This window comes from Puntigrus tetrazona, chromosome 15, assembly GCF_018831695.1.
Source record: "Puntigrus tetrazona isolate hp1 chromosome 15, ASM1883169v1, whole genome shotgun sequence".
Taxonomy (NCBI): domain Eukaryota; kingdom Metazoa; phylum Chordata; class Actinopteri; order Cypriniformes; family Cyprinidae; genus Puntigrus; species Puntigrus tetrazona.
Genome location: NC_056713.1, coordinates 3,529,463 through 3,555,562, shown reverse-complemented (window position 1 = coordinate 3,555,562; position 26,100 = coordinate 3,529,463). Strand labels below are relative to the sequence as shown.

Here is a 26,100-nt window from a genome sequence, read left to right as displayed (position 1 = left end):
CATTAGTCATTGATTAGCTAACTGTTACTTAACACAGTCATAAAATCGTTTCACATACTGATTAGTGTTTGCATTTTTTATAGTATTTAGAACATATTTTTTTAATAATCAAGAAGTCATGATGCCTACACAATTTCAAGACAGTACACAATTTCAGACTCACTGGTTGTCTTTGCCTGGTGTACTTATTGGATGTTATTATTTATATAGTCATGTTTATATCATAATTGAAATCTCCTTTTTGTTACCTGGATTTATGTTTGTTGCTTTATTTTAAGAGACAAATCACTGCATTTGGATGTTGCTCTCTGAAATTTTAGTTTAAACTAATTGAATGGTTCTTCACACGCACACATGTATCACAATAAATTGTATTTTATATCAAACATAATGTAAATATGAAGCAAATGTATATACTAATGCTCTTTTTTTACTTTTATATTAAAATGAAATGTAACATGTAATGTAACACACAAATAGTTAAATTGGACTACACTTGGTAATGGTAAGCTCCTACTCTCATGAAATAGTACACAGAATAAAATTATTGAGTGGACAGTTCCATTAAAAGATGACCCAGATCCTGATTCCTTTTCTTTCGAGGCTTTGTTGTGATAAAGACCCTTTCCTTTTCCTTTTCATAGCCATATTTATAAACATGGCCACAGCTGAGTGAGCTCATGTCCTGTGGAGTTTGAGATTAGCTTAGAGCAAACAAGCTCTCTGTCAAGAGGCTGGCCGAAGGGGAACACAACAAGGCTGAGTCCTGATAATAGTGCTTTGAAGGTCTTTGGAAGGAAAATTTTAGACATATAGAAAATAGGAAGTAATGTCTCGATGATTTCTGTGAATTTTTTTTCCTGACACTTACTCTGATAGTTGTGGGAATAAACCTGTATTTAATCACACCACTTTATACAAAATACATCTGGACTAGATTTAAATACTGTTCACACAGACTGATAGATATATTAATGACAGATATATGGTAATAAATATATTGAACAAAATCATCATTTAAAAACTAAACTACAATTAGTGAAATTTTAAAGTGTATGTTCTATATTTTCAAACAGAAGTTGTCTGGTATTTGTATTTTTCACTCATAAATTGATAAATAAGAATTCATTTTGATTTGATTATTTATTATTTTATATATGTGTGTGTGTGAGAGATAGATTGTCAATCATATGACAGAGTGGCTCCCCCTACTGGAAATACACTGCTATTGTAGAGTTAATTTCTTGAAAACAGTGGAGGTTATGTTACTAATGCTATTTACCCAAAAACAACCACAATACAACTTTTCAATACTTTTTTAAATTATACATTTCTGAATTAAAATGAAATGTGATATGTGGGGCTTAATATAAGTCTCCATTTTTAAGCCACATGTTAAGTGTAAATTAGATTTTAAAAAGATATTATGTAGTCACATCATTGCTATTTTTAATATCCAAGTAAAATGTGTTTTTTATTTTTTGTATTTTGATTATTGCTGAACAAATATCATTCAATATCTTAATTTTAATGTTGTTTCAAAAGCCACAGAAAATAAACTACTTTTCATCTGTAAACAATTAACATTGTTATTTATTAATTACAATACACTATATTATACTGATATGAATATGTGCAAATGAGATGACATTCAACAGAGCAAACCTAAATTAAAAAACACAAGTATATTAAAATACAAATAACACATTACTGCAACAAGATCATACCATGATGTGAAGAATCAGCTTTTTGTCATGCACTGAACGTGAAACAGTTTTAGTTATTATTTTTATTACAGTATTATAGTAATTTAAAGGCTTGGATTAAGCTTTCTGAAAGACATAAAAACATAAAATGGCTTATGATTACGTGTAATACAATAGAGATGCTAAATGAAGCACACAAAGGCTGCCACATTTCATTTCTGAGCTCAGGTGCAGAACACATTTAAAGAGAGAAACATCAAACTGATTTCCACACTGCATTTATATGTGTCTGCAATGGTTTACAGTTGCATTCACTACAATTGGTTTGGCAACCACTGCAACATTTTACCATGACAATGTCAAAATCGAATAATTCTAGTCACAATATTCAATTAATTAAGTACCTCTATATAAAACAAATTTTACATTATTGATCTCTACAAGATGATTGCTTTCACTACAGCGATCAATCATTGCAGTGTGTAATAACTGTGATTTTATGCATTTGTGTGAAACCCTTTATTTATGAGTCATTTCCCCTGGCACAGTCACTGTCACAAGCTTTTTCCACTCATAATGTGAGTCAGTTCCAAACTAATTTTTCATTTCAGTCACACCAATTATTCCACCTCTTATCCAATAAGCCCACACTTTCTTCACTTCTCCCAGGTTTCCTACGCTCCTCTTCAGCTGGGTTGATATTACCGCAAACCCTCCTCTGTCAGTGCAGTCTCCTTCACTCCATTTAACGTCTCTGTGCACATGGTTAAGTCATCACGGGTCGAGATATGCCTTCGGTTGGGCCCGTAGTGGCGCCTATGGGGCAAGAAAAAGAGGCGTTTCACGGCAGAGCGGTACTTGTTGGACATGAGGTTGTAGAGGACGGGGTTAATTGAGGCACTCAGGTAGAAGAGCACCATGGAGGCCACGTTGAAGTTCTGACTGAGGCGGGCAGAGTGGTAGTCATCTACATGTGTGAAGAGGAACCGACCAATGTGGTAAGGAAGCCAGCAGATGGCAAAGACTGACACGACAGCAGCTAGAAGAAGAGAGAGCCACAGGACACAAGATTAATAGAAGAGATTTGTCCATGTTCTGGGGGGTTGCATGCTGAAACTAATTAATGAAAGCAGAAACACAACATTCGCCAAACAAAAAAAACTAAATAAAACAGTAAGACAGTAATGAGACAAATAGCAAATAAGACATAGATAAGACAAGGAACATATTTGCAATCTATTTTTATCACACAAGCTGACATCATTCATTTACATTCCAAGGATGTTACTACTGTTATTAATTAAGATAAGGCAACATTCATGTTTCTTCCGAGTCACTTTAAATAAACAATATTGTAATTGTGTTTTATTCCTCAGAAATAAGGAAAATGAATGAGGTGAAATTAGGAAGATAGAAAGTGATTGGTCTACAGTTGGCATACTGTATGACTGTATTACATTTACATGTTGTGAAAATCACAATGCAAAACAAAATAATAATAATAAATGCAAAAACGTATACTATAACAGGTATAATAACTGTTTTTTACAATACATTTTATGGCTTCATTGTATTGTATTGTAAATATTGTTAACTAACTAACATTAACAATGAGAAATATCTACATTTGTTACAGTAGTTATGTTGTTAGGTCAGGTCCATACAGTTACAATACTTACAATATTAACTTACAATATTTTAATATTGTGTTTTCATTGTCTGTTAATTTTAACCATTTAATAAACTAATGCTAGCATTACAGGGGTATTATTAACCTGAATAAACCTGAATAATAAATAATAATTTATATTTCACAGAAAATCATGTATGATGGGCACTGTTTTTTACAACCTCAAACTCTAGGATTTCAAACATGTCTAATATTTTAAGCCAATTTTAGAACACTGAAGGGGTGGATTCTGGAAGCTTCTTTGAGCTTAGGTCACAAAGTTCATTAGCGCCTCTCATCTAATTTACATGACCAAGGATTTACTTTTTTTCATCTTTAAACTTTAGAAAATGCTCAAGAATATTGTGTGAAGCTTCTAGCTGAGAAAAGTACTTCATATCAGGATGTTTGGGGAACGTTCATGCCATAAGAGCTTGGGTTTGAACAACCAGCCTTGAAGAGGTTGTGTATTCTCCAAGTGTGTATAGGTGCATGCGTTAGTATCTGTCTCCAGGGAGAAGCGGCACTCATAGAATATGGAATATGGATATGGAATATCTTCCATCAACCTGATGCATAGATGGCAGACATACAGTGGTGGCCATAATTATTAGAACACTAAAAGTTTCACTTTTTTTAGTTATTTCTATCTTATGCTGTAGTTGGAAAGATCAATTTACATGCCCAAACATTCATTTTGTCATTAATTGTAATAATCCAGAGTCTAACAACAGCCAGTGCTACACAAAGATCTCATCATCATCCAGTTTGTCGAGAATGACATGAAGAGAGAACAAACTGAGACGTCTCCAAGATGCTTTAAGAAACCTGTAAAGCTACCTGAAAAACTATGCGTAAGTGCAAGGGAAAAGCTGATTTAAATTCAAATGATGGTCATACCAAATGATAAAATAAATGTTTAAGATTGTAAACTGATATTTCCAATGACAAACTATAGCTAAAGATAGAAATAACTGACATAAAATCATTTTTGAATCACTTGTCTCCTAAAGAACCTTCAGGGATGTTGTGTATTCCAGCCTCAACACTTCCCATGCAAGACCCACTCACCCAGAATCTTGACGATCTGCCTATTAACCTTCAGTCTGGCTGCCGCATTGGGCCCATGCAACTCATGACGACTCTTCCACAATTTACGCCCGATGGATCCATACAGAAAGAGCAGGCAAAACATGGGGCAGAAGAAGTAGGCAGTCGACACCCAGATGGTAGTGTGCAGCAGCCCTGATTCGATTGCAAAGTGTGTATGCTTGCACTGCCGAGTGTCTGGGTCAGGCATCGTTTCGTTTTCATACTCCACACCCATCAGGAAGAACACTGGCGCAGCAGACAGTAGGGCAAAACCCCAAAGAGCTAGGATGACATATTTGACCCTTCGCTTGGTGATGGCAGCCTTGGCTTTGAAAGGGAAGCAGATGGCCAGGTAACGTTCCATGCTGAGCACTGTGATGTGGAGGATGGTGGCGTTGGTGCATCCTTCATTGATGTAGTGTGATAGACGGCACACCAGCTCCCCGAAAACCCAGGGTACGTACTTCCAAAGGCGGTAGAGGTCGAAGGGGAGGCTAAAAAAGATGATTAGGTCTGAGATGGCCATGCTGGAGAGATACAAATTGGTGGTGGTCTTCATGTCCTTAAAACGCTGAATAATGAGGATGGTCATGGTGTTGCCAGTTATGCCAATGACAAAGAGCAGGATGCAAATAGTGGTAACAGGAATGAGGGTGGAGGTTGGGAAGAGAGAGTCTCCATAATGTTGGTCCTCCATGAACTCTTGTTAAGGTCTAAGAGATTGTGATGAATGTAAAGAGGTTGAGAATTGAGAACTCTGATGAGACTTCTACGCTGAAAGTCAGCATTTGGGAAGGTGGAACCAACAAGTTTGATGAGTTTGACCAGATGATGAAAAAGACAAGATCCGTGGGTGTAGTATCCAGTGCTCTGGTACAGGAGATGAGAGCATCTCTACTGTGTGCGTGCAGAATATCACTTACTTTACTTAATTTAATAGTGAGATCACAAGAGGTGGAGACAGTAGACAGATTACAGAGGTGAGAGGTGGAGCTTTGGCTTTCATAGTGTGCGAACTGTCTACAAAAATGAATAATATTATTTGGTTATTATTATTAATCAGGCTTTATCAAATGAAATAATTTGGATAAATAATAAACTTGCAATCTTTAAATCAAAATTATTTTGGATATTTTCTTAGAATTACAATTTAGTGACCATAAACAAAGAATTTGAAAAATCTAATAGTGAAATAGTGAAATATAAAACTATTTCATTTCATCTCATTTTTAGCTTCAGCTTTCACTTCTAGTTTTATATATATATATATATATATATATATATATATATATATATGACATGACATAAAGCATATTTCAAAAAAGTTTTAATGTACCTTTTAGAAATACTTGCTTAAATTTCAACAAGTATATTTTTTTTCCAGTTTCTAAGATATACAGAATAGAAGTTATTATTCTTTTATTCTTGTATTATTCTTCAGCTAACATTAGCATAATGTAATCTTTATTTATATAGTATGTTGATGCTCAAAATAGGCTCCTGGTGTGCCAGGTGCGTTGTGCACTTTAATGTTTTGAAACATTACAGAAAAATAAATTTAGATCATCTTAATGTCTTTGTAATGTGCTTTAACACTTGATTTAGGTGCTGAACAATAATTTAATTTAATAGACAATCTGTCTGGAGTGTGCAACCCAGTTGCTTTACATTCGTGAACAAAATTCAATCATATGCAGGAGGAATAAGCTTGGTTTGTACACAGAATTAAAAAACATATTTACTAGTTTAATTGAAAAATGAAGATGTAAACGATTATATATAATTATCAAACTAATATATATGCAGGTATATGTGTATACGTGTGTATATATATATATACAGACGTGGACAAAATTGTTGGTACCCTTTGGTCAATGAAAGAAAAACTCACAATGGTCACAGAAATAACTTTAATCTGACAAAAGTAATAATAAATAAAATTCTATAAATGTTAACCAATGAAAGTCAGACATTGTTTTTCAACCATGCTTCAACAGAATTATTAAAAAAATAAACTCATGAAACAGACCTGACAAAAATGATGGTACCCTAACTTAATATTTTGTTGCGCAACCTTTTGAGGCAATCACTGCAATCAAACGCTTCCTGTAACTGTCAATGAGACTTCTGCACCTCTCAGCAGGTATTTTGGCCCACTCCTCATGAGCAAACTGCTCCAGTTGTGTCCGGTTTGAAGGGTGCCTTTTCCAGACTGCATGTTTCAGCTCCTTCCAAAGATGCTCAATAGGATTGAGGTCAGGGCTCATAGAAGGCCACTTTACAATAGTCCAATTTTTTCCTCTTAGCCATTCTTGGGTGTTTTTAGCGGTGTGTTTTGGGTCATTGTCCTGTTGCAAGACCCATGACCTGCGACTGAGACCAAGCTTTCTGACACTGGCTAGTACATTTCTCTCTAGAATTCCTTGATAGTCTTGAGATTTCATTGTACCCTGCACAGATTCAAGACACCCTGTGCCAGACGCAGCAAAGCAGCCCCAGAACATAACTGTCCCTACTGTGAAACATGGAGGAGGCTCTGTGTTCTTTTCTTGATATGCTTCATTTTTTCGTCTGTGAACATACAGCTGATGTGCCTTGGCAAAAACTTCGATTTTTGTCTCATCTGTCCACAGGACATTCTCCCAGAAGCTTTGTGGCTTGTCAACATGTAGTTTGGCATATTCCAGTCTTGCTTTTTATGATTCGTTTTCAACAATGGTGTCCTCCTTGGTCGTCTCCCATGTAGTCCACTTTGGCTCAAACAACGACGGATGGTGCGATCTGACACTGATGTTCCTTGAGCATGAAGTTCACCTTGAATCTCTTTAGAAGTCTTTCTAGGCTCTTTTTGTTACCATTCGGATTATCCGTCTCTTAGATTTGTCATCAATTTTCCTCCTGCGCCACGTCCAGGAGGTTGGCTACAGTCCCATGGATCTTAAACTTCTGAATAATATGTGCAACTGTAGTCACAGGAACATCTAGTTGCTTGGAGATGGTCTTATAGCCTTTACCTTTAACATGCTTGTCTATAATTTTCTTTCTGATCTCTTGAGACAACTCTTTCCTTTGCTTCCTCTGGTCCATGTCGAGTGTGGTACACACCATATCACCAAACAACACAGTGATTACCTGGAGCCATATATATAGGCCCAATGGCTGATTACAAGGTTGTAGACACCTGTGATGCTAATTAGTGGACACACCTTGAATTAACATGTCCCTTTGGTCACATTATTTTCAGTGTTTTCTAGGGTACCATCATTTTTGTCCATGCCTGTTTCGTGAGTTTATTTTTTTAAATAATTCTGTTGAAGCATGGTTGAAAAACAATGTCTGACTTTCATTGGTTAACATTTATAGAATTTTTATTTATTATTACTTTTGTCAGATAACAGTTATTTCTGTGACCATTGTGAGTTTTTCTTTCATTGACCAAAGGGTACCAACAATTTTGTCACGTCTGTATATATATATATATATATATATATATATATATATATATATATATATATATATATATATATATATATATATAAATGCTTCCACGTTTTTATAACACAACTAATAGTTGACTGTGGAATATTTAGGAGAGAGGAAATTTCACGACTTGTTTGCACAGGTGGCATTACAGTCACAGTTACAACTCCTGAGAGCGACCCATTCTTTCGCAATGTTTGTAAAAACAGCCTGCATGCCTAGGTGCTTCATTTTATACACCAGTGATCATGTAAGTGATCGGAGCACTTGATTCCGATTATTTGGATGGGTGAGCGAATACTTTTGGCAATATAGTGTATATACACACATATATAAAATTGTTATTATAATGGTGTTTAGTAGGTAAAATATGTTCATATCTTATGTAGATGAGAAAAAAAAAACTGAAAAAAAACTGAATGTTGACTAAATACAATTAAATCCCAAAAAAGCAATAAATCCTGACAGAAAAAATATATACTTATATATAGGTTTTTTTATACCAAAACATTACCATAGTGATATGAATCTACAAATATGCTAACATGCAGTAAATGAAGACAATTAAGAATTATAAATCTTTTATTGTGCATGGATCCGTCTGTAGATATCATGACTATACAGACACACTTTAGATACATATATATGATTATACATTTTCTATCTGATAACGAACATTTTAAAGTGATATGTCTGGTAGTATGTATACTATAACAAATTTTTGTTTTGGAATGTACGGTGTATGAGGTAACTGCAAACATTAAAATTACATAAAAATGGTCTCATTTTTTGTGCATATTTTATTGATTTTTTTGTAATTTGTCTCCCAAGAACCAAACGCCTACCATGGTGGGGAGATGTTAAAATGGCACACTTTGCAATTACATTTTATCACTATCAAAAATAGGAATTTGAGATTTTTTTTTTCCTTCAATGACAAACAGAAGACATCTGCAGAATATCTATAAGACCAAATCATGTAATTCATTTTCATCCAAGACTTCTTGCAAGGTACCTTCAGTTGTTAACAGTTGTTGACAGCACTCTTATGCCCATAACCAAAGCACGACACAAAACCCTACGACCTGACCATCATGCTGCTGTGACACAGAGCTGACAGTCACAAGACTTTAACACAGAGAAAAAGGCAAAAAATTTTCGATTCACAGGAAGTACAAGTAGGATTAACACAATTCATTACAGCTGTTTGCATTTCATTTCTTGCATTTTTCTTAATTTCTCTTCTGGACAGAATAAACTTAAAGGTTTTATTTCCATATAAAAAATAAAGCTCAAATGTGTGATTTAAGAAAAAACATCTGAAAATTAATATTTAGTCCTATATTCAATACTCTCAAGATTACATCAAAAAGTAATATTGCTAAAAGTAAAGAATAACACAAATGCGATAATTTGGTTTCTAAAACTAAACAAAACCAAAACAAAAAAACAATAGAGAAATTAAGAAAATACTATATGACTTTTGAAACCATGATTATTGGCTGAATAAACCATTTCAAGAACAAATTTCGTGGTACTACATTTTTAAAAACAGCCAAAACACATTGAGGGCTTGCACAACTGGAGAACATGTTCCATAAAACGCATCACAAGATCAAGACGCATTCGATAAGTATTTTTTTTCTCTTCTCACTAAGGTGCAAAGGTAACGACTGAAGGAAAGGTTTCCGAGAAGCATACATTGTTTGTGCTGAACGACAATATTTTGGAGCAAAGCAGCTGCTTGATTGTAAAAACAAGCTACAGTATACGTACATGATAGTAAAAATAACTATTAAGCTGAGTTAGTTTGGTATTCATAGTCATAGTCTTACTCCCCATACTAAGCCAGAATCTCAGGTCCTCGTATCATACTGTACAAAAATATACTAACATTTCTCTAGTTATTTTTGCATCCTTTACACATTCTGAACATCAAAAAAGTTCTGAGGAAAGTGCTAAATCAATGTTCGCTAATTTGAGCGGTATCGGTCTCGCCTCCCACTTTGTTTTTTTTTTAATCGTAGACCTGTAGACTTCGCTCGGAACCCCGGGTGGGCCTTCTGCTCACCTGTCCCCCCTCGCTGACGGCGTAGTCACTGGCCCTCGAGTCCCAGGCCCAAGATAGCAAACCGGTGAGCAGCGTGGCCACCGAGCTAGCTTTGGAACACTGAAAGAAACTGACACTCAACAGTTTATAACTGAAATTATACGTATAAATAACATAAAGACTACAGCTACACAAATAAATGAAGTGGTACGATGAGTATGCGATGAGCGGTAAGCTTTGCTGCTGATCCTTCATTATAAATCGCCCTTCCGAGTCCGACGGAGGGAGCGGCGTTCTTTCGACAGCATGCTTAGAATGGACAGGGGAAAGATAGATCAATAGATTGGGTGAAGTGATTCTACAACTTCCTTTTCTCAATGATTCCCTTCATGTGGCTCCTCGACACTGGTGCCAGAACGAAAATTAAAGAGAGAAAAACATCAACAAACAAAAACTCGTTTTGACGATGCAACGCAGGGCCGGGGATCATTCGATCACGAAGTACTGGATGGCGACCGCAATGAGGATGGACGTCACGGCCAAGAGGGCAATGATAAGGAAGGAAAACTGTTCGTCCGTCATGCTGCGTTTTGGCTTTTGGGCCTCGGCTGCTTTGGATCCGGTGGTGCCGGAGACACTGGGGCTGTCGACACGAGGTGGGAGCAGGATGACGGTGGAGCTGTAGGGCCCGATGATTTCAGGGGCGTCCTGGCACTGCCGGATGGCGCAGATGCGAAATCGGTACTCTGTGGACGAGCTCAGGTTAGGGAGCTGGTAGGAAGTGGCTGAGCCCTTGTAGATCTGAAAGAATTAAAGACAACAATTAAATATTAAATTAAAAACTATCCTCAAATATATTCTTAAATACTGCATGAAGTTTTATACATTTACACTTATGACTGGAGAAAGATTTTATGTTTCTCATATGTTCATCAAGGCTGTGTGTAATTTTGTAATAAAAAAAAATGTTTTCTATTTTCATATACTATAAAATGCATTTTTTCTTCTGATCCAAAACTGAATATTCAGTAGCTATTACACTCCAGTCTTCAGTGTCACATAATCCTTCAGATATCTTTATAATATGTTGATTTTTATTATTAGTGCTGTCAAATGCTGATTAATCATAAAATATTTGTCTACTGTGTATATAAACACACATATGCATGTGTATATTTTATGTTTATATATTAAAAATATTTATATATTATATAATTTATATAAATATAAAAATTATATCGTTTGACAGCATTAGTTATTATGAATGTTGAAAACAATTGTGATATTTAACATTTTTGTGGAAACTATCAGAACTTTTTAGAAGATTGTCAGATTAATAGAAATTTAAAAAAAGAACAGCATTTATTTAAAATAGTTTTTTAAACAGCATAAATGGTCCCAGTATCAATTTGAAAATATATATACAGTAATTTATTATATTTTTTGAACATTTTTTGCACATTTTCGCAAATAATAATTTGCTAATATTTTGAATATATCAGTAATCAGTTTAATTTATACAGGACAATATTCAGCATAAAAATTTTTTCATACAATAACTGAATTCTTTTTCATAAAAAATAAACAGCTGATGAAGTCTATTTTAAGGATGTAGATGTGTAGTCAGAGAAATAATATACCCCAAAAACATGAGAATATGAATATGAAGTCCCGCACGTGTGTGTGGGCTGCATCAACACAAACACACAAGCCTCCCATCATGCCTGCAGTCTCTTGCATTGCCTCTCAGCAGGAGGTGATGAGTCAGAGCCAGTGAGACTGCTTTCCCCTTCCATTACCCACATATCTACAGTCACTCAGAGGCAGCTCGCACAGGTGCTCACAGTAGAGTGGTTTAAAGTTAAATCAAACGGTTCTGCCGGGTCCCGTTTGACACACAGTTCAGTGATAATATTTTTAGTGACAATCACTATTAGGAATTCAACCCTGCAACTACAGACAACTATGTGATGCTTTTACCTGGCTCTCCAGTCGTCCTTATTTTCTGCAGAATGTTCACACTGTTTTTAATTTTATTTAAATAAATGTACCATAAAAAAGTACTATTCAAAGTTTTGTGAAGCAATATAGTTTGTGACAAAAATACACCAAATATCCTCTTTGTAAATTATGCATTCAAATGCAATGCAACAAGTTTGGGTTACACTTTAGTTTAGGGTAACATTGTAACCTTAGTACTTAACTGTGTAACTATAGTACAGTATAGTTACCTTAAACTAAGTAATATTAATTTAGTGGATTCACTTATTACAGGGGTAGGATTATGGTTAGTTGCATATGACTACTGTATGTGAACTTTGATTGTGAAGTGCATTAGGACCTTTTGCATTGCAAACATTTATGTCAATCACATTTAATTGTTTTAATTTCAGTGCACTTGGGATTTGAGTTTTTTCTGTATTTATGATCTGTTTCTCAAGCTAAGCTATCATATGACCTCACAAGACAGGATTGGGTTTGAAACAACATAAAGGTATGGATATATAATGAGTTTAAAAACACTATTTTTTTTCTACTTTGGCGCTTCTTCACATGCACGAAGGCCAAACAAAGGTTATGAAGGTCATAGTTACGGCATGTCAGAATAGAGAGCATGCACAATCACATCAAAAACGTGAGTGGATAGATTTGATTTAGCTAAAACATTAAGAGCAATAACTGTCACCAAAACATTCAAGTAATGACCACTTGATCATCATTATGCTATAATAAAATTTATCCAAACCGCTGAACCCAACACCTTTGGCTTGTATACTATTCTAATTGTAACAGGGGGTACCTTTTTTCAGTACTTTAATCTCTGTGTAATAACAACATTTATTTCAGTGAAAAAAATAAGCCCAAAAGTCTCAATTTCAAACTTTTGAGAAACAGGGCCAAGAAATTATTGTGTTTTATTTTTTACTGATAATCAAATGAAGACATAAAACATTTATTTGTTTGCCAAAAATGAAAGGGTTTCATTTGATTACAAATAAACAGGTTTACTGGTTAAATAATTTTAATAATAATTGTATTTTCTTGTACAATTAAGTGTTTAATGTGGTTGTATAATTATTTTTATCATTTAACCATTTTACTTGACAATTCACAATGAATGGAATATGTGGAGACATACATTCAACTGTTAAACCATATATGTTAAACCGTACTTTTATTTTGGCAGGTTGCTGTAAAGTTTCTGTGTGTATACAGTATGATATTTTGCTAGTTTTCCCAAATGAAATGGTTAAAGTCTCATGACTAACAAATTAGACCGAAAATCACTGCCAGTTGATATTATTCTTATTATTTTGAGTCTCCACCATTCATACATATTGAGGTTAATGCAACATGCAGGATTTAGTCTTTTGCATTTTAATATTCACATACACTAGTTAAGTGACAGACCTTTTTTTATTCAACCAAAACATTGCGAACTCCGTGGCATTCCATGCTATAGAGTAAATTTAGTTTTTATGAATAGACTCTGCCATCAAGTCTTAGATTTATTTTGCTGAACCCACATGACAGTTAGATGTGTTTTTAAGAACCAAAATGTGGTACCGACTGATTTCATGTGAATGCTGATGCAATTTGGTCAGTATCCTTAAAAATACAGAGTTCGGTACCCAACACCAACAACACGTGCTGTCTGCTGAGCACACCTGCTCAGTGCAGTGACCTCTGTGGAATGTGCTTACAAGTGTGAACCTACATTTGACACACTTTTGCCTCACAAGTAAATAGAAACACGTTAATTGCGACGCTTCACTGATGTTAAAATGGATGTTTTTTTGGTGTATGATGAGCTATTTTCTAAAACACGTACATGCAGTTTATAAAGTGCAGTGTATGTACCTGTTTGAACTCAGAATTTCCCTGCATGCTTTGCAAACAGTAGATGACTGGATCTCCCTTCATAGGTGGCAGTGTCTCCCAGCTCACCTCACACGACTCTTCCACACGCTCCACACGAGGAGCTGAAGAGGACAGATGCAGAGGTGAGAACAAATCAAACTAGCATGCAAAACTATTTGAGGTCAAGCCACAGAACATTAAATGTGTTTTAGGGTGTTGTTGTCAAAGGACATCAAGTTAAAATAATTAATTTGAGTCTGATTATAAATGTAACATTGGCTGTAACATGCCAATAAACAAAGCTGTGCAATTATATGTTAATTATGCACGTAAATTAGCTCACTTATGAGACGACAGGCATAATATTCTATGTGAAATACAAGTGAAGCCTTATTGAACACCTGTTTAAACAACATTTATTTAAATGATTTATTTTATGATAATTCAGAGAAAAATTTCAAAACCATACTTCTATTACTTCTACGCATTATTTATTTTTAAACCATACATAAGCTAAAGCTACCATTCAAATGTTTGGGATGAGTAGGTCTTTGCAATAAACTGAACAAAAATGACAGACATTTATATAGTTACAAAAACTATTTACATTTAGATAATATTTGATTTATTTCAAATATTATGCTGTCTTTTGAATTTCTACTAAATATCCTGAAAAACTCCCCCAAATAGTTTGATCCGTGATAAAAAGATTTTTTTAAAGATCATTAATGGCTAGACTAGATTAAAAATCAGCTTCGCCAACACTATGCATTAAAGAAATCAAAGTAAGTTTGATGGGAATAGCGCCTGCATTTGTGAAGCTGTACCTTTAAGGGGTGCAGGTGGGGAGCGAGGGGTGTTGAAGGTGTAAACAGTGGAGAAGGGACCCTCGCCCGCCTCGTTAAAGGCCTGGATGCGGAACGCGTACGAGGTAGACTCATTTAGCCTCTGCACTTTGTGAGTGTGACAGGGTCCTTTATACAAGGATATAAACCTTTAGGAAGAGACAAAAGCAGAGAGACAGAAAACATTACAGAGTTAACCTCTATAAAGCCACAAAATACACAATATTATAAAACTGTAACAATAACAAAGGCAGACTCTCACAAAATCTGAGTTTTGAATGAACGAAAGAAAGAACGAATGAACAAGTAGATAGATGAATAAATAAAATGTATAAATAACTATTGCGAATAATTTATAAACTTAAACACTTTCCTTGTATATTGCATGTTTGTACTTTACTATACTAACTTTCAAAAGGTTTGTGGTCGGTAATTTTTGTTTTACATTTAAAATGCTATTTATTCCAGTGATTACAAAGCTGATTATTCACCAACCAACACTCCAGTCTTCAGTATCTCATGATACTTTAGAACTCATTCTAATATACTGCTCAAACAACATTCATTATTATTCTATGTTTAAAACAGTTGTGCTACTTTTTTGTGGAAACCAAAATTGAAGGCCAATAGTACAAAAGTACATATTTTAAAAAGGTAAATCTTTCATAACGTTACAAAAGTCTTTTTTTAAAAGTCACTTCGGTAACACTTTATTTTAAGGTGTCCATAATACAGAGCAATTAAAGTCTTATTGTCACTTCTGCTCAACCTAATGCAAAAAAAAAGAACACTGAGTGCATATTTGGCTGCTCTTAGCATTTTGCTTTCACAGAAATCTACTTGAAATTTCTGGCATGCCTGGTCAGGACTAAAATATACTGCAAAGCACCAACAATGCATCTACTAACCTCCCACTTTTATCCTCCATTTGGAGATGGTACTGTAGAGAATCGGTGGGTTGGGCCTTGGACGGGCCTTCACCCCACTTGAGCCTGAGGGTCTGGTGACTGGAAGCGGTGCACTCCAGACGTGGAGGGAGGGGTGGCAGTGGCTTGGTCTTCAGTTTAAAGGTGTGGCTAAAGGGTCCTGCTCCCAGACTATTCAAAGCCTGAATCCTTATTCTTCAAACACACAAGCACACGATTAAATTTTCATTCATATGCACTCAATAATTAACAGATTCATGTTTTTTAAATTTTTTATTTAATTAAAGTTTAATTTATAAATTTCCAATTTAATTTATGAATTTATACATTTTCAAGGTCCTACATTTATTTTACTACGGTTTTATAACAAAAATGTCATTGTACCTGTAGGTGGTGTCGGGCTGCAGGTTCTGGATTATGTATTTGGTTACGGGCCCAGTAAGGATGGGTTGTCTTTCTCCCAGATCGATCAGGTACGACGTAATCTCTGATCCATGATCACAGGGCGCCTCCCAGCGTAGCCCCAGGCAGGTGGATGGGGAGTAAAGGAGTGGTCTGGCTTCTTCGTCCTCCTCGTCCTCATCCTCCTCACCCATCTCTGTGGTCTTACAGCCCTCCACTCTCATCTCTGACTCGCGGAGAGCGTGGACGTTGCTGACTGGTGCTGGCACAGAGCAGGGTGTCTGGCAGAGCACGACGTCGCTGAAGAGCCCCACACCGGCTACATTCACTGCCTGAGGCACAAAACACACAGTCAGTGAGTGACTGAAATTTTAAACAGGCCTGACGTGAACAGCAAATGAACCTTGAATTGATTACTTTTTTGAAGTTGATTTTAATCAAGCAGGCTGAAAAATTCTCAAGTTGAATAATAACAACGGGACCAACTATAATGATAATTCCACACAAAAAACAACAAATAAACACATGTAAAAACATGGGACTGGGCTAGTCTAGTGCAAAAATGCACAATGAAACTAGATTATCTAATAAAAGTGATACTGAACTGTTTTGCTTTTGTAAATCTGCTAATCGTCCCACAAGAAACAATTAGGGAATGAGCATACTTTGTAATGTAATTAGAAACTGTAGCAAAACAAAATTTCAGCCAACAATTAATATATAACGGCCCCAATAAAGTAATAAGCAGCTATTATAAACCACTTAGGACAAGAAAAACAACAATAGTATTCGTCTCTCATCCACTGGGTGGCACTGAGAATGTAAAGTTGGCATTCACCCCATCATGCCATTTGTATGAATCAAACTGCTCACAGGAAACAAAAGCATAATTATCACCGGACTGCTGGTTCCTGGTTAGTTTCACATGGCAGATCATGTCTCACCATCAGCTTAAACAGTGATATGAAGTGTGTGTATGATAGCGCTTCTCACTTGTACTCTGCAGAAGTAGCTGGTGGCAGGCAGTAGACCCCTTAACTCATGGGACAGTGCAGCACCGGTGTAACACATCTGCATGCTGCCCTCTGCCGCCCCCCACTCCAGGCGATACTCTGACACTGCCGCTCCGTTACTAGGAGGAGTCTGCATGGGTGCAAAACACAGCAAAGGTGTTAGACAAAACAAATTTACCAAAGCAAAAGCAAAAACATACTAATTATATATATATATATATATATATATATATATATATATATATATATATATATATATATATATATATATATATATATATATATTTTTTTTTTTTTTTTTTTTTTTTTTTACAAAACAAGGAATAAAATAAAAAGCACTGCAAAACATTTTTGGTTAACAAATAAATACTTAACAGGTGAAAATGTGCAAAATATACATTTTTAATTTTATATAATTTATTTTAGTTTACATTTTTTTGTATAAATTAAAATTTTAATTTCAGGTTTTTTAATAGCTTTTATTTATTTTCATTATATGTATTTGTATTTTTTTATTTTCAATACATTTTAAGTATTTTTAGAGTTATAAGTTATAAGCCCGACTCACTCTCAATGAAGTAACTCATAATACATACATAATTTCGAGATATAATAGATTGCAGAGATATTATTTGAACTGAACTGAGCTGGCTGATGACATCACAAAGTGATTTTAACTGAAAATTTAGTGTATCCTTTTGCATTATCACACACATGCTTGAGACGGAAGAATACTTTGCATTATGGGATATTCTCACCTCCCAGCTGATCACAGCACATGTCGGTGATTTACAGGTGACATGAGGGGGCCGACACATCTCAGGGGCCCCTGGACCTGTTGTGACCTCAGACCGCTCAGAAAAAGGGCCGTACTGTTGGACATAAACGAATATGAAACACTTGCCATCAACTATATGTGTCACATTCTATGCAAACAACACATTATTCACAACTATAGCAAGTAAAACAAGTAATATCTGTGACACTCACCCCAGCTTTGTTGGCAGCTCTGAGCCGGAAGCCGTAGGTTCTGCCGGGCAGTAAACTTCCTACTGTGCAGTCCAGTTCAGAGCCCTGGTACACTTCTCTGCCCTCGTCCACCTGGGGAGCAAACATCTCCACGCTGTACAAAGACACTGCACTACCTCCATCCACCAGAGGGGGCGCTACATGACGAGGACAAAACATTCAGATAAAAAGCTATATAAAAACTATAATTACAATAAATTATTCTAAATCAAAAAACTAAATATGAAATAATGACCTCAAACTTTGTGTATACACACCTCTAAACCCCCCAATTAACCCTAATACATACTAACATAACATCATTTTTAAGAAACGCTTTTTTATACAGAATAAGCACATACACAAAGGCAAAGCTTACCCCATCGTAGTTGCACCTCTCTTGCTTTGGGTTTGCCACCAACCCTGGGCGGCTGACATGGACCAGGAGGAACAGGTGGCGTTTGGACCTGCAAGGGCTCCGTCAACTAAAAACAACAAGGGTGAGAAATTAGAAAAACTAGAAAATCTTTACACTTTATCCATGCACACCATGTTCCACCTCCTCAATAAGAATAGTGTGTAGGCACCAGCTAAAACAGTGACAGCAGACCACAGCCGTGCGAGCATTCTCTCACATTCATGGCTGTGAAAACCAGCGCCAACATGAGTCATAGCTGTGCGTTGACAAGTCCCACATGCAGATATGGATCTACGAAGTGCCGACAATGCCATTACAGCTGGGATCAGAAGACGGAAGAATGACATTATTACCAGCTGCTTGCCAAAAGTGCTCCATTGATAAAAGCGTGTTGCGATTTTGAAGGCATGGAGATGATGGAAGAGGGAAAACAAGCTAGCAATTTGTGCGGAAACAAAGCAATGAAATGGTAACAAGTTGCACAGCAACGGAAAAAAGATGACAGCCCAATAGAGCAGGACAATATTTACACAAAATACATATGCAAAATAAGCTAAAATTGTTCAGCTTAAAATGTAGGCTATAAAATTAGATGTAGCAAGACAATTTCATAAAACATTTCAAAAACATTTCTGTTTAAAAAAAGCTTAAAATGTCGTTCCAAGCAAAGAGTAAATAGTGAAGATTGCTGATAGTTTTATATTGTTAGTCAAAGTCCCCATAGTTATGACCCAGAAACTCTTTATCTAACAGGAATTCTTGAAGATGCACTGTGACTGTCTATATGAGGATTTTTATAAAGAATACTCTTTGTTAAAAAGAAGCTTGCTTTAATGTTTTGAAATTACATTTATAGTATTTTACATCAAAATACTTATACTTGCAAATAATATAATTTCCATTAAATAAAAGGCCACTGAAGTGTATTTAAATGCATTTAAATGCACTTACATGCATTTTAAAAATGTGTGCTTTGTAATGACCTCAAATATTTTCACATTTTAATTTGTTTGTTTTTTTTTAAAACGTGCAATTATTTTTATGTTATTTTTAAAAAATATTTTGTATACACTAAATTGAGCATCAGTATTTAAAATAACTTGATATAGTTTAACTTGGGCCCACAGCTATCAAGGAATGCATGTGTTTGTGTGACATACTGGGCTCTCGCCTCCCGCACTAATGCAGTGGACTCTAGCATGGTATGAACATCCTGGGCTCAGACCGTCACAAACACACTCCATAGCCGAACCGTTGTACACCTGATTCCAAGAAGAACCTGGAAGACACACACAATCAATGAATAATCAAAATAGCAGGATCAAACTGAGCACGAGTACATACCAGAAAACCTTATTGGAACGTACCACTTAACCCTTCAGACAGCTCCGCAACATACTTTGTCACATCTGAACCGCCATTGTCTTTGGGAGGATCTAAATCAAATGTGATTTCTAGATTAGTTTTAGTTGCATTGAGTCAAAGATCGTTCTTTGTGTGTTTCCAACATGCTGAACTGACCCCAAGTCAGACGGAAACTGGTCGGGTGAGGTTTTCCCTTCACTGCAAGTCTGCAGGGGCAGCCCGGTCTGTCAGGAGCAGTGATGAACTCAGACACACTGCTGGGGTTACTTTTCCCTTCTGCATTATAGGCAACAACCTGCAATAATGTGTATAAAAAAAAAAAGAATAAAAAGGTTAGGCAAATTGTTATACATTATAGTAATGAGAGTGTTAAGGGTGGGAGAAGTCGTTATTAACGATTCAAAATGTCACAATGCAAAAAAAAAAAAAAAAAAAAAGGAAAACTGAATGGTTCTAAAAATAGGCTTCATTATGACTCACCCAAACACTGGGTGCATAGAGAATGCAAATCTCTAGGGCCTTTCAAAACCCTTTACATTCTCCACCAAATTTATCTCACTGAGAAATAGTCTCCCCTGATAAAAGCTCAGGATGAGGGAACGTTTCATGGTTCAAAAATAAACAGTGGTGTTGTGATGTCATCTGTCATAGTAATTGGCAGTAATTGGGGATGCAAGCTCTTGGCAGGTAATCAGCTCTTCTCATTAGGATACTTGCAGCCTTTCTGATCGCATTAATACACTTTTGTTTTTGGAAACACAATTATGATCAACCCTCTCCAACAACACCAGAGAACAATGCCTGATGGCATCACTACACCCCCCGCTTCATCTTACAGCCGCTGGCAACAGGTGAGTCTCAATCGTGACCGGGATATGGGTGAGGAGATACAAGAGTTGAGGAGAAATGGACTTGAAAACAAGGAAATAAATTAAATTAAATAGAACAAGAACAAATAAAACAACAAATAAACAAAATGGAACAACGTGATAAATAAAAGAATCAAAGGCAAGAACAAAACAAAAAGAACAAAAGAAGCTGATAATGGTAGGAGAACAAAAAGAGATAATGAGCAAAATGACCTACAAACAAAAGAGAAAAGGTAAGAAAGCAAACAAACAATAACTAAAAGAACCTGATAAGGAAATAACATTAGACTTGACAATATAAATTGACAGAACAAACAAATATAAAAGCAAAAAAAAAAGGAAAAAGACTGAAATAAAAGAGTGAATATAGAAGAAAAATTAATTTTAAGTTTAAACAAAAAAACAAAAAAAAAATTAAAAATAAAAATAAACAAAAAATAAAAAAACTAAAAGAAACCAAGATACAAACAAGAAGTTGCAAACATCTACCACAAGGACAAACGGGCGATGCTGTGTGTGTTTGTGTTCTCACCCTGAACCTGTATGTGGTGCTCCTGTGGAGGTTTCTGACAGTGTGTGACAGCTCGTCACCATCGTAACTGGCCTGGAACCCATAACCCTGTGAAACACATATTGAAGACACATTAATATGACATATTCATGCAAACACGCATTAAAAACGTGGTCTGCCACCACAAATTAGCATTTGCCTTAGGCCATTAACAAGTATGAGACAGATCAAGGTTTACTACACACTTAATGCCTTCATAAATCATATAACATGAAGCATTCTCAAGCTCAGGCTTTACTCTGCAAAACTAATCTTGCTAACATATTTCTCGAACTCTAAAATCAGAGATCTACGTGTTTATTGTGCAAGTGTGCATTGAATTTTTGTGAAAGTATGTGTGCGTCTCTCACTCACTGAGCCCTCCTCTTCCATCTCCAGCACGTAGCCAATTTCGTCCTCTTTAGGCGAGCCGGCTGGCCTGTGCCATCGCACACAGAGCCATGTGACCCCGGACTGAATCAGCTCAGGGCTTAAGGGAGGAGCAGGCACACTGCATGACGTCATGATGTGGACGACTTCACTGAACTCACTACAGAAAAAGTAAATGATCGTAGGACAAAATACATATACTTCATTTTCCAGACATATGCCACTTTTTTTTTATCATCTGAAACATGTTCCAAATTATACTCCAAAATGGATATCCTAAATTCAAGAATGTAAAACATACATAAAACACACACACACACACATCAGGATTGCTCACTTGACTTTTTCAAACGTGCACATGTGAAGAATGTGGATTTTAGGACTCAAAGTAAATTATAAAGTCTTGTTTACATACTAAATAATAGCAACAAAATGTTAGGCTACATTGTGTATATGAAATGAATCAAGAGAAGCATGCAAGCTCAACACTGGTATCAGTTTTACTTAAAGGTTTGCTGCTCTGTTTAAATATTATTAATAAAAATGTTTATCATGTTAGTAAGTGTAACAATTTTTTTTTGTAAAAGTCCCTCTGTGGTATTATACATTTAAGAATCTGTTTAAAATATGCTAAACCTATGTTCTGACATAGCATCACATGAAAACCTAAAGTGAAATACAATTAGAGGTAATAATGATGACATTCTAAGATCAAGTCTGGCAGCCGAGGCGCCGAGACATTAACCTTTTATCTTTCATGAACTTCCTGACCATCACAACTGTGAATGCTAAGCTCAAGGTACAGCTGTGCATTTTGTTTCTGTGATAATGTGAAGGTCTGGGAAATAATGTCAGGCTGATTAGATTAGCACCTATGCATTTGAGAACCTGTTATGCTAATTAGATCAAGACTGGGAAAATTCTGTTACCGGGCTAATTCCCGTACTCAATTTATATGCTTTGTATAGGTATACTGTGCTGAGCCATCGTCTGACATTTTGACATTTAATGACGCAAAGCGAGTTCTGCTTAAAAGATACTAAGAGTCTCCTGCTGTCTTCTTTAACAAGGAAAAAGTTTCCCACACCTCTCAACAATACAGTTTTTAACAGATACAACTTGTGAAAAATTTCAAAATTTATGATCAAGAATTTTTGCAATATATCTGTCATCTGCAGGTATATAAAAAAAACAAAACAAAAAATGCTTTTACAATTTCTGTAGAAGCTGTATTTAGGAACATTTTGATACATTGATACATACCTCACCCCCATGTCATTTTTGGCTGCCAGTCGAAAAGAATATCTGGAAGCTGTGGAGAGTTTGGTGAGCCTGTACTGCTTCTGAGGGCCGTAGTAGCACTGTTCAAACGTACCAGTCCCCTTCCCCTGTTCACAGATCACAGCCAGTATTAGCAATACACGAATGTTAAAAGTTTACTTTTTGAGCAATATGAAAACACCAGTAACAAAATAACATACTTCATCCCACTGAAGGATATAGTTTTGGATTTTGGAACCGTTGTCACATGGAGCCTAGACAAAAAAAGTATTGTTGTTATGCATTTAATGTGTCAGTTTAAATATGTAACATTGATGTGGGACAGGTGATATGGCAGTGTGCTAATGTGTACACTCACCTTCCATTGCAGGACAAGGCTGCTCTTGGTGCCGCTGGCTTTGCGGGGCGGACTGGGCCTGTCTGGCTCACAGCTCAGAGTGGTAAAGCTCACAGGCTCTGAAGGGACGCCTTGTAAACAGTTACACATGGCCTGGACCCTAAATACACACACACACACACACACACACATGTATTAGCATATAGAAACAGTACAATTACCAAGAGTAAAAGTAAAATTTTTAGATCTTAGAAACTGTATTTATAAAAGACTTTTGTAATATAACTACATTTATTGTTATTCTTTTATTACTATTATTATTTTTATTAATACACAAGAAGCCACAGTGAACAGATTTCTTCATTAAGTAATAAACTTGTGGCATCATCAGTTGGGTTATGTACTGAGCCCCGCACATAACACGTAGACAAAAATTATTACAAAAAAAATATATTTAGGTCATGAATGAAGAATTTGTTGGTACGACTTAATTTGTTCCCTTATTTTATTAAACTGAGGTTTATTTTTTGTAGCAAAGATTTTTTTCCCTCTTCAAGTCAAGTGAGGGGCGCAGTATATACCTGTGTTGTAACACAAATAATTGAAAGACCTGTGGATTTGCCCTTCCTTTAAAATAAATGCTAAATTTCTTTATTATTACTTTTAATGAAAATCAAACAGGAACATTGCCAAACAGGAATTATCCGTGATTACTGCAGCAAGCCTATTAACAGCTATACATTTCTAAACAATTTTACTCCTAATTGAGTGCAATTACTAATTACTAAAGGAGCTATAGTATAAAAACTAAAATGTGTAAAACAAATTCTGATAATGGCTTGTGCATTTAAAAGTCAAAACAGACACAAACCTGACATGGTAGTCTGTTGCTGGTCTTAAGTCTTGTAAGGTTGCACTTAGTTCCACACCACTGAAACAAGGAAAAGAAAGAAAATAATAGAACTGTTCTTCACAAAATGGAAAAACTTTAAATGACTAACAACTAAAATATATAGTATGTATAAAGTATACTACTACTGTGATCTTAAAAGAGCTGCATGTCAAATGAACTTTAGTTATCACAGACATTAGAAAACCCACAGCAAACCACAAAAAACAATGGCGAGTTCCTCGCCACATCACCTGCCCAGACCTCCTCTGCAATGTGACACGGAGTGTGATCTCACCTGTAGGAGCTCTTGTACTTCCCGTCCTTGCCACTGTATGAGACAGAGACCTCATAAGTGAAGCTGGGCTCCACAGGTACGCATTCTTCCTCTTTGGGCTCATCATCACCTTCTGTCCTTGATGGAGCCACCCAACTCAAACTGGCCCCTCTAGCCTGGATGTCTGTCACCTGATGATGCAAGATGATACAATAGTTATTATATATAGCACTACATTTAATAAAAAACTTTTCAATTGGGGAAATAATCAAAATAAATCCAATAATCATATATAAATAAAATACTAATAGTATATTATATATATCACACACACACACACACTATACTGACCTAGTTTTAAATGAAACTTCAATTGGATCCAAAGTTGTCAGAGATTTAAAATGATCAGGTCATTGGAAAAAACATTTTAACGATTATAACAACAGGTTAAATAAATTGAGTGTAGGGGTGCACTGATACTTTTATTATTACTATGATTATTTTATATAGATTTCAACAACATTATTTGGTTTTGAGATTACATTTAAATTAGGAAATTGCTAGTGTTTAAAATATATATATACATATATATTTTTTCTATTGAAAGTTAAAACTGTAGGTGAATCTACATGCAAATGCCCAAATAGACGGAAAGATGGAATTTCTTGAAGAAGAAAAAGAAGAGCAGAACAATATTTTTTTATAATTGACTTGTCAATGGATTGTCTACGCAATTAGTGTATCCCAAACAAGACCTTTACAATTTGCCTGATTTTAGGTCATGTCCCCTAGACAGACTGATGGGAATCTGTGTTTGTAAACTGAGCAAATGTGATGCATAAGCATAGACAAGGGACTGTATATGCAGATTAAAAGGAAAAGTTTTAAATGAGTGAGAAATTATGTAACATGATTGATTTAAACTCGTGTCTGATTCAGTGAAATCCATTTTTTGTGTTCTTGACTTTCAGAGGTTAATTATTCCTAGGGGTTAATTGGCTATATATTTAGCTACAAGCACATGTTTATGTGGGAAATACAAACGTCTGCTTGTTTTGCCTGGAAAGAGTCACTTTAGTTTATTTTAATGACATGCAGCACTTCCCCTCCGGAACAAAAGAGAACTCCTGTTATGCAAGAAGGAATATTTTTAGCTTTATTCCAGTTGAGAAACAAGTGTCTCCTTTAGTTACAGATGCATGCCTACGGATGCAAACCCTTTCGGGTTTTTAGAATAGCTCAAGTTAGCACAGATTTCTAGGCCAAAACTGACTTGAAAAGATATATATGTGGCCCGCAGGGCATAATTCTCTCCTCTGCACTTTTAACGACAACTTTTCTCGCTGCTTGAGTTGTGGAAATAATCGTTCAGTTACCGATGCGACTCAACTACATAAATCTGACCAATAAGTTTGACTTCTTATTCTGAGAAGGCTAAATGTGTGACAATAGAATTAATAGGCAATGTATTATGAGCTGCAAGGTCAGCATACTTTGCGAAAATTAACATTAAATGCAATGCTTATTAGTTACATCATAAATTCAGGGAGAGAAAATGGTCATTATGCAAATCTTACTCTAGTAGACCTTTTAAACTGATTTGTGCTGGCCTTAATTTATTAATTCATCACAGAGTTTCTTTTTCCACTTTTTTCTCCAACTTTATTTCATA

General features: G+C 35.6%; 2 protein-coding genes across 5 annotated transcripts in view; both read right to left on the bottom strand.

Moving 5' to 3' along the window:
* Window positions 1–2,407: 2,407 nt before the first annotated feature.
* Window positions 2,408–5,164, bottom strand: mlnr (motilin receptor). The gene is made up of 2 exons (XM_043259617.1): window positions 4,447–5,164; window positions 2,408–2,745 (listed from the first exon to the last, which is right to left on the bottom strand). The coding sequence occupies exons 1-2, from the start codon at window positions 5,162–5,164 to the stop codon at window positions 2,408–2,410; spliced, it is 1,056 nt and encodes a 351-aa protein (XP_043115552.1).
* A 3,347-nt stretch (window positions 5,165–8,511) lies between these two features.
* Window positions 8,512–26,100, bottom strand: part of fndc3a (fibronectin type III domain containing 3A) — a 47,979-nt gene continuing 30,390 nt past the window's right edge. For all 4 annotated transcript variants that reach the window (XM_043258769.1, XM_043258770.1, XM_043258767.1 and 1 more), the window contains 19 exons: window positions 24,450–24,619; window positions 24,134–24,193; window positions 23,284–23,422; window positions 23,126–23,179; window positions 22,908–23,032; window positions 21,630–21,804; window positions 21,237–21,323; window positions 19,992–20,130; window positions 19,838–19,906; window positions 19,631–19,749; window positions 18,432–18,537; window positions 18,035–18,210; window positions 17,803–17,916; window positions 17,025–17,174; window positions 16,014–16,363; window positions 15,612–15,824; window positions 14,686–14,852; window positions 13,859–13,980; window positions 8,512–10,798 (listed from right to left, as the gene is read on the bottom strand). In XM_043258769.1, coding sequence (XP_043114704.1) covers window positions 10,484–10,798; window positions 13,859–13,980; window positions 14,686–14,852; window positions 15,612–15,824; window positions 16,014–16,363; window positions 17,025–17,174; window positions 17,803–17,916; window positions 18,035–18,210; window positions 18,432–18,537; window positions 19,631–19,749; window positions 19,838–19,906; window positions 19,992–20,130; window positions 21,237–21,323; window positions 21,630–21,804; window positions 22,908–23,032; window positions 23,126–23,179; window positions 23,284–23,422; window positions 24,134–24,193; window positions 24,450–24,619 — 2,850 coding nt within the window. In that variant the 3' untranslated portion in view covers window positions 8,512–10,483. The remainder of the gene's footprint in view (window positions 10,799–13,858; window positions 13,981–14,685; window positions 14,853–15,611; window positions 15,825–16,013; window positions 16,364–17,024; window positions 17,175–17,802; window positions 17,917–18,034; window positions 18,211–18,431; window positions 18,538–19,630; window positions 19,750–19,837; window positions 19,907–19,991; window positions 20,131–21,236; window positions 21,324–21,629; window positions 21,805–22,907; window positions 23,033–23,125; window positions 23,180–23,283; window positions 23,423–24,133; window positions 24,194–24,449; window positions 24,620–26,100) is intronic.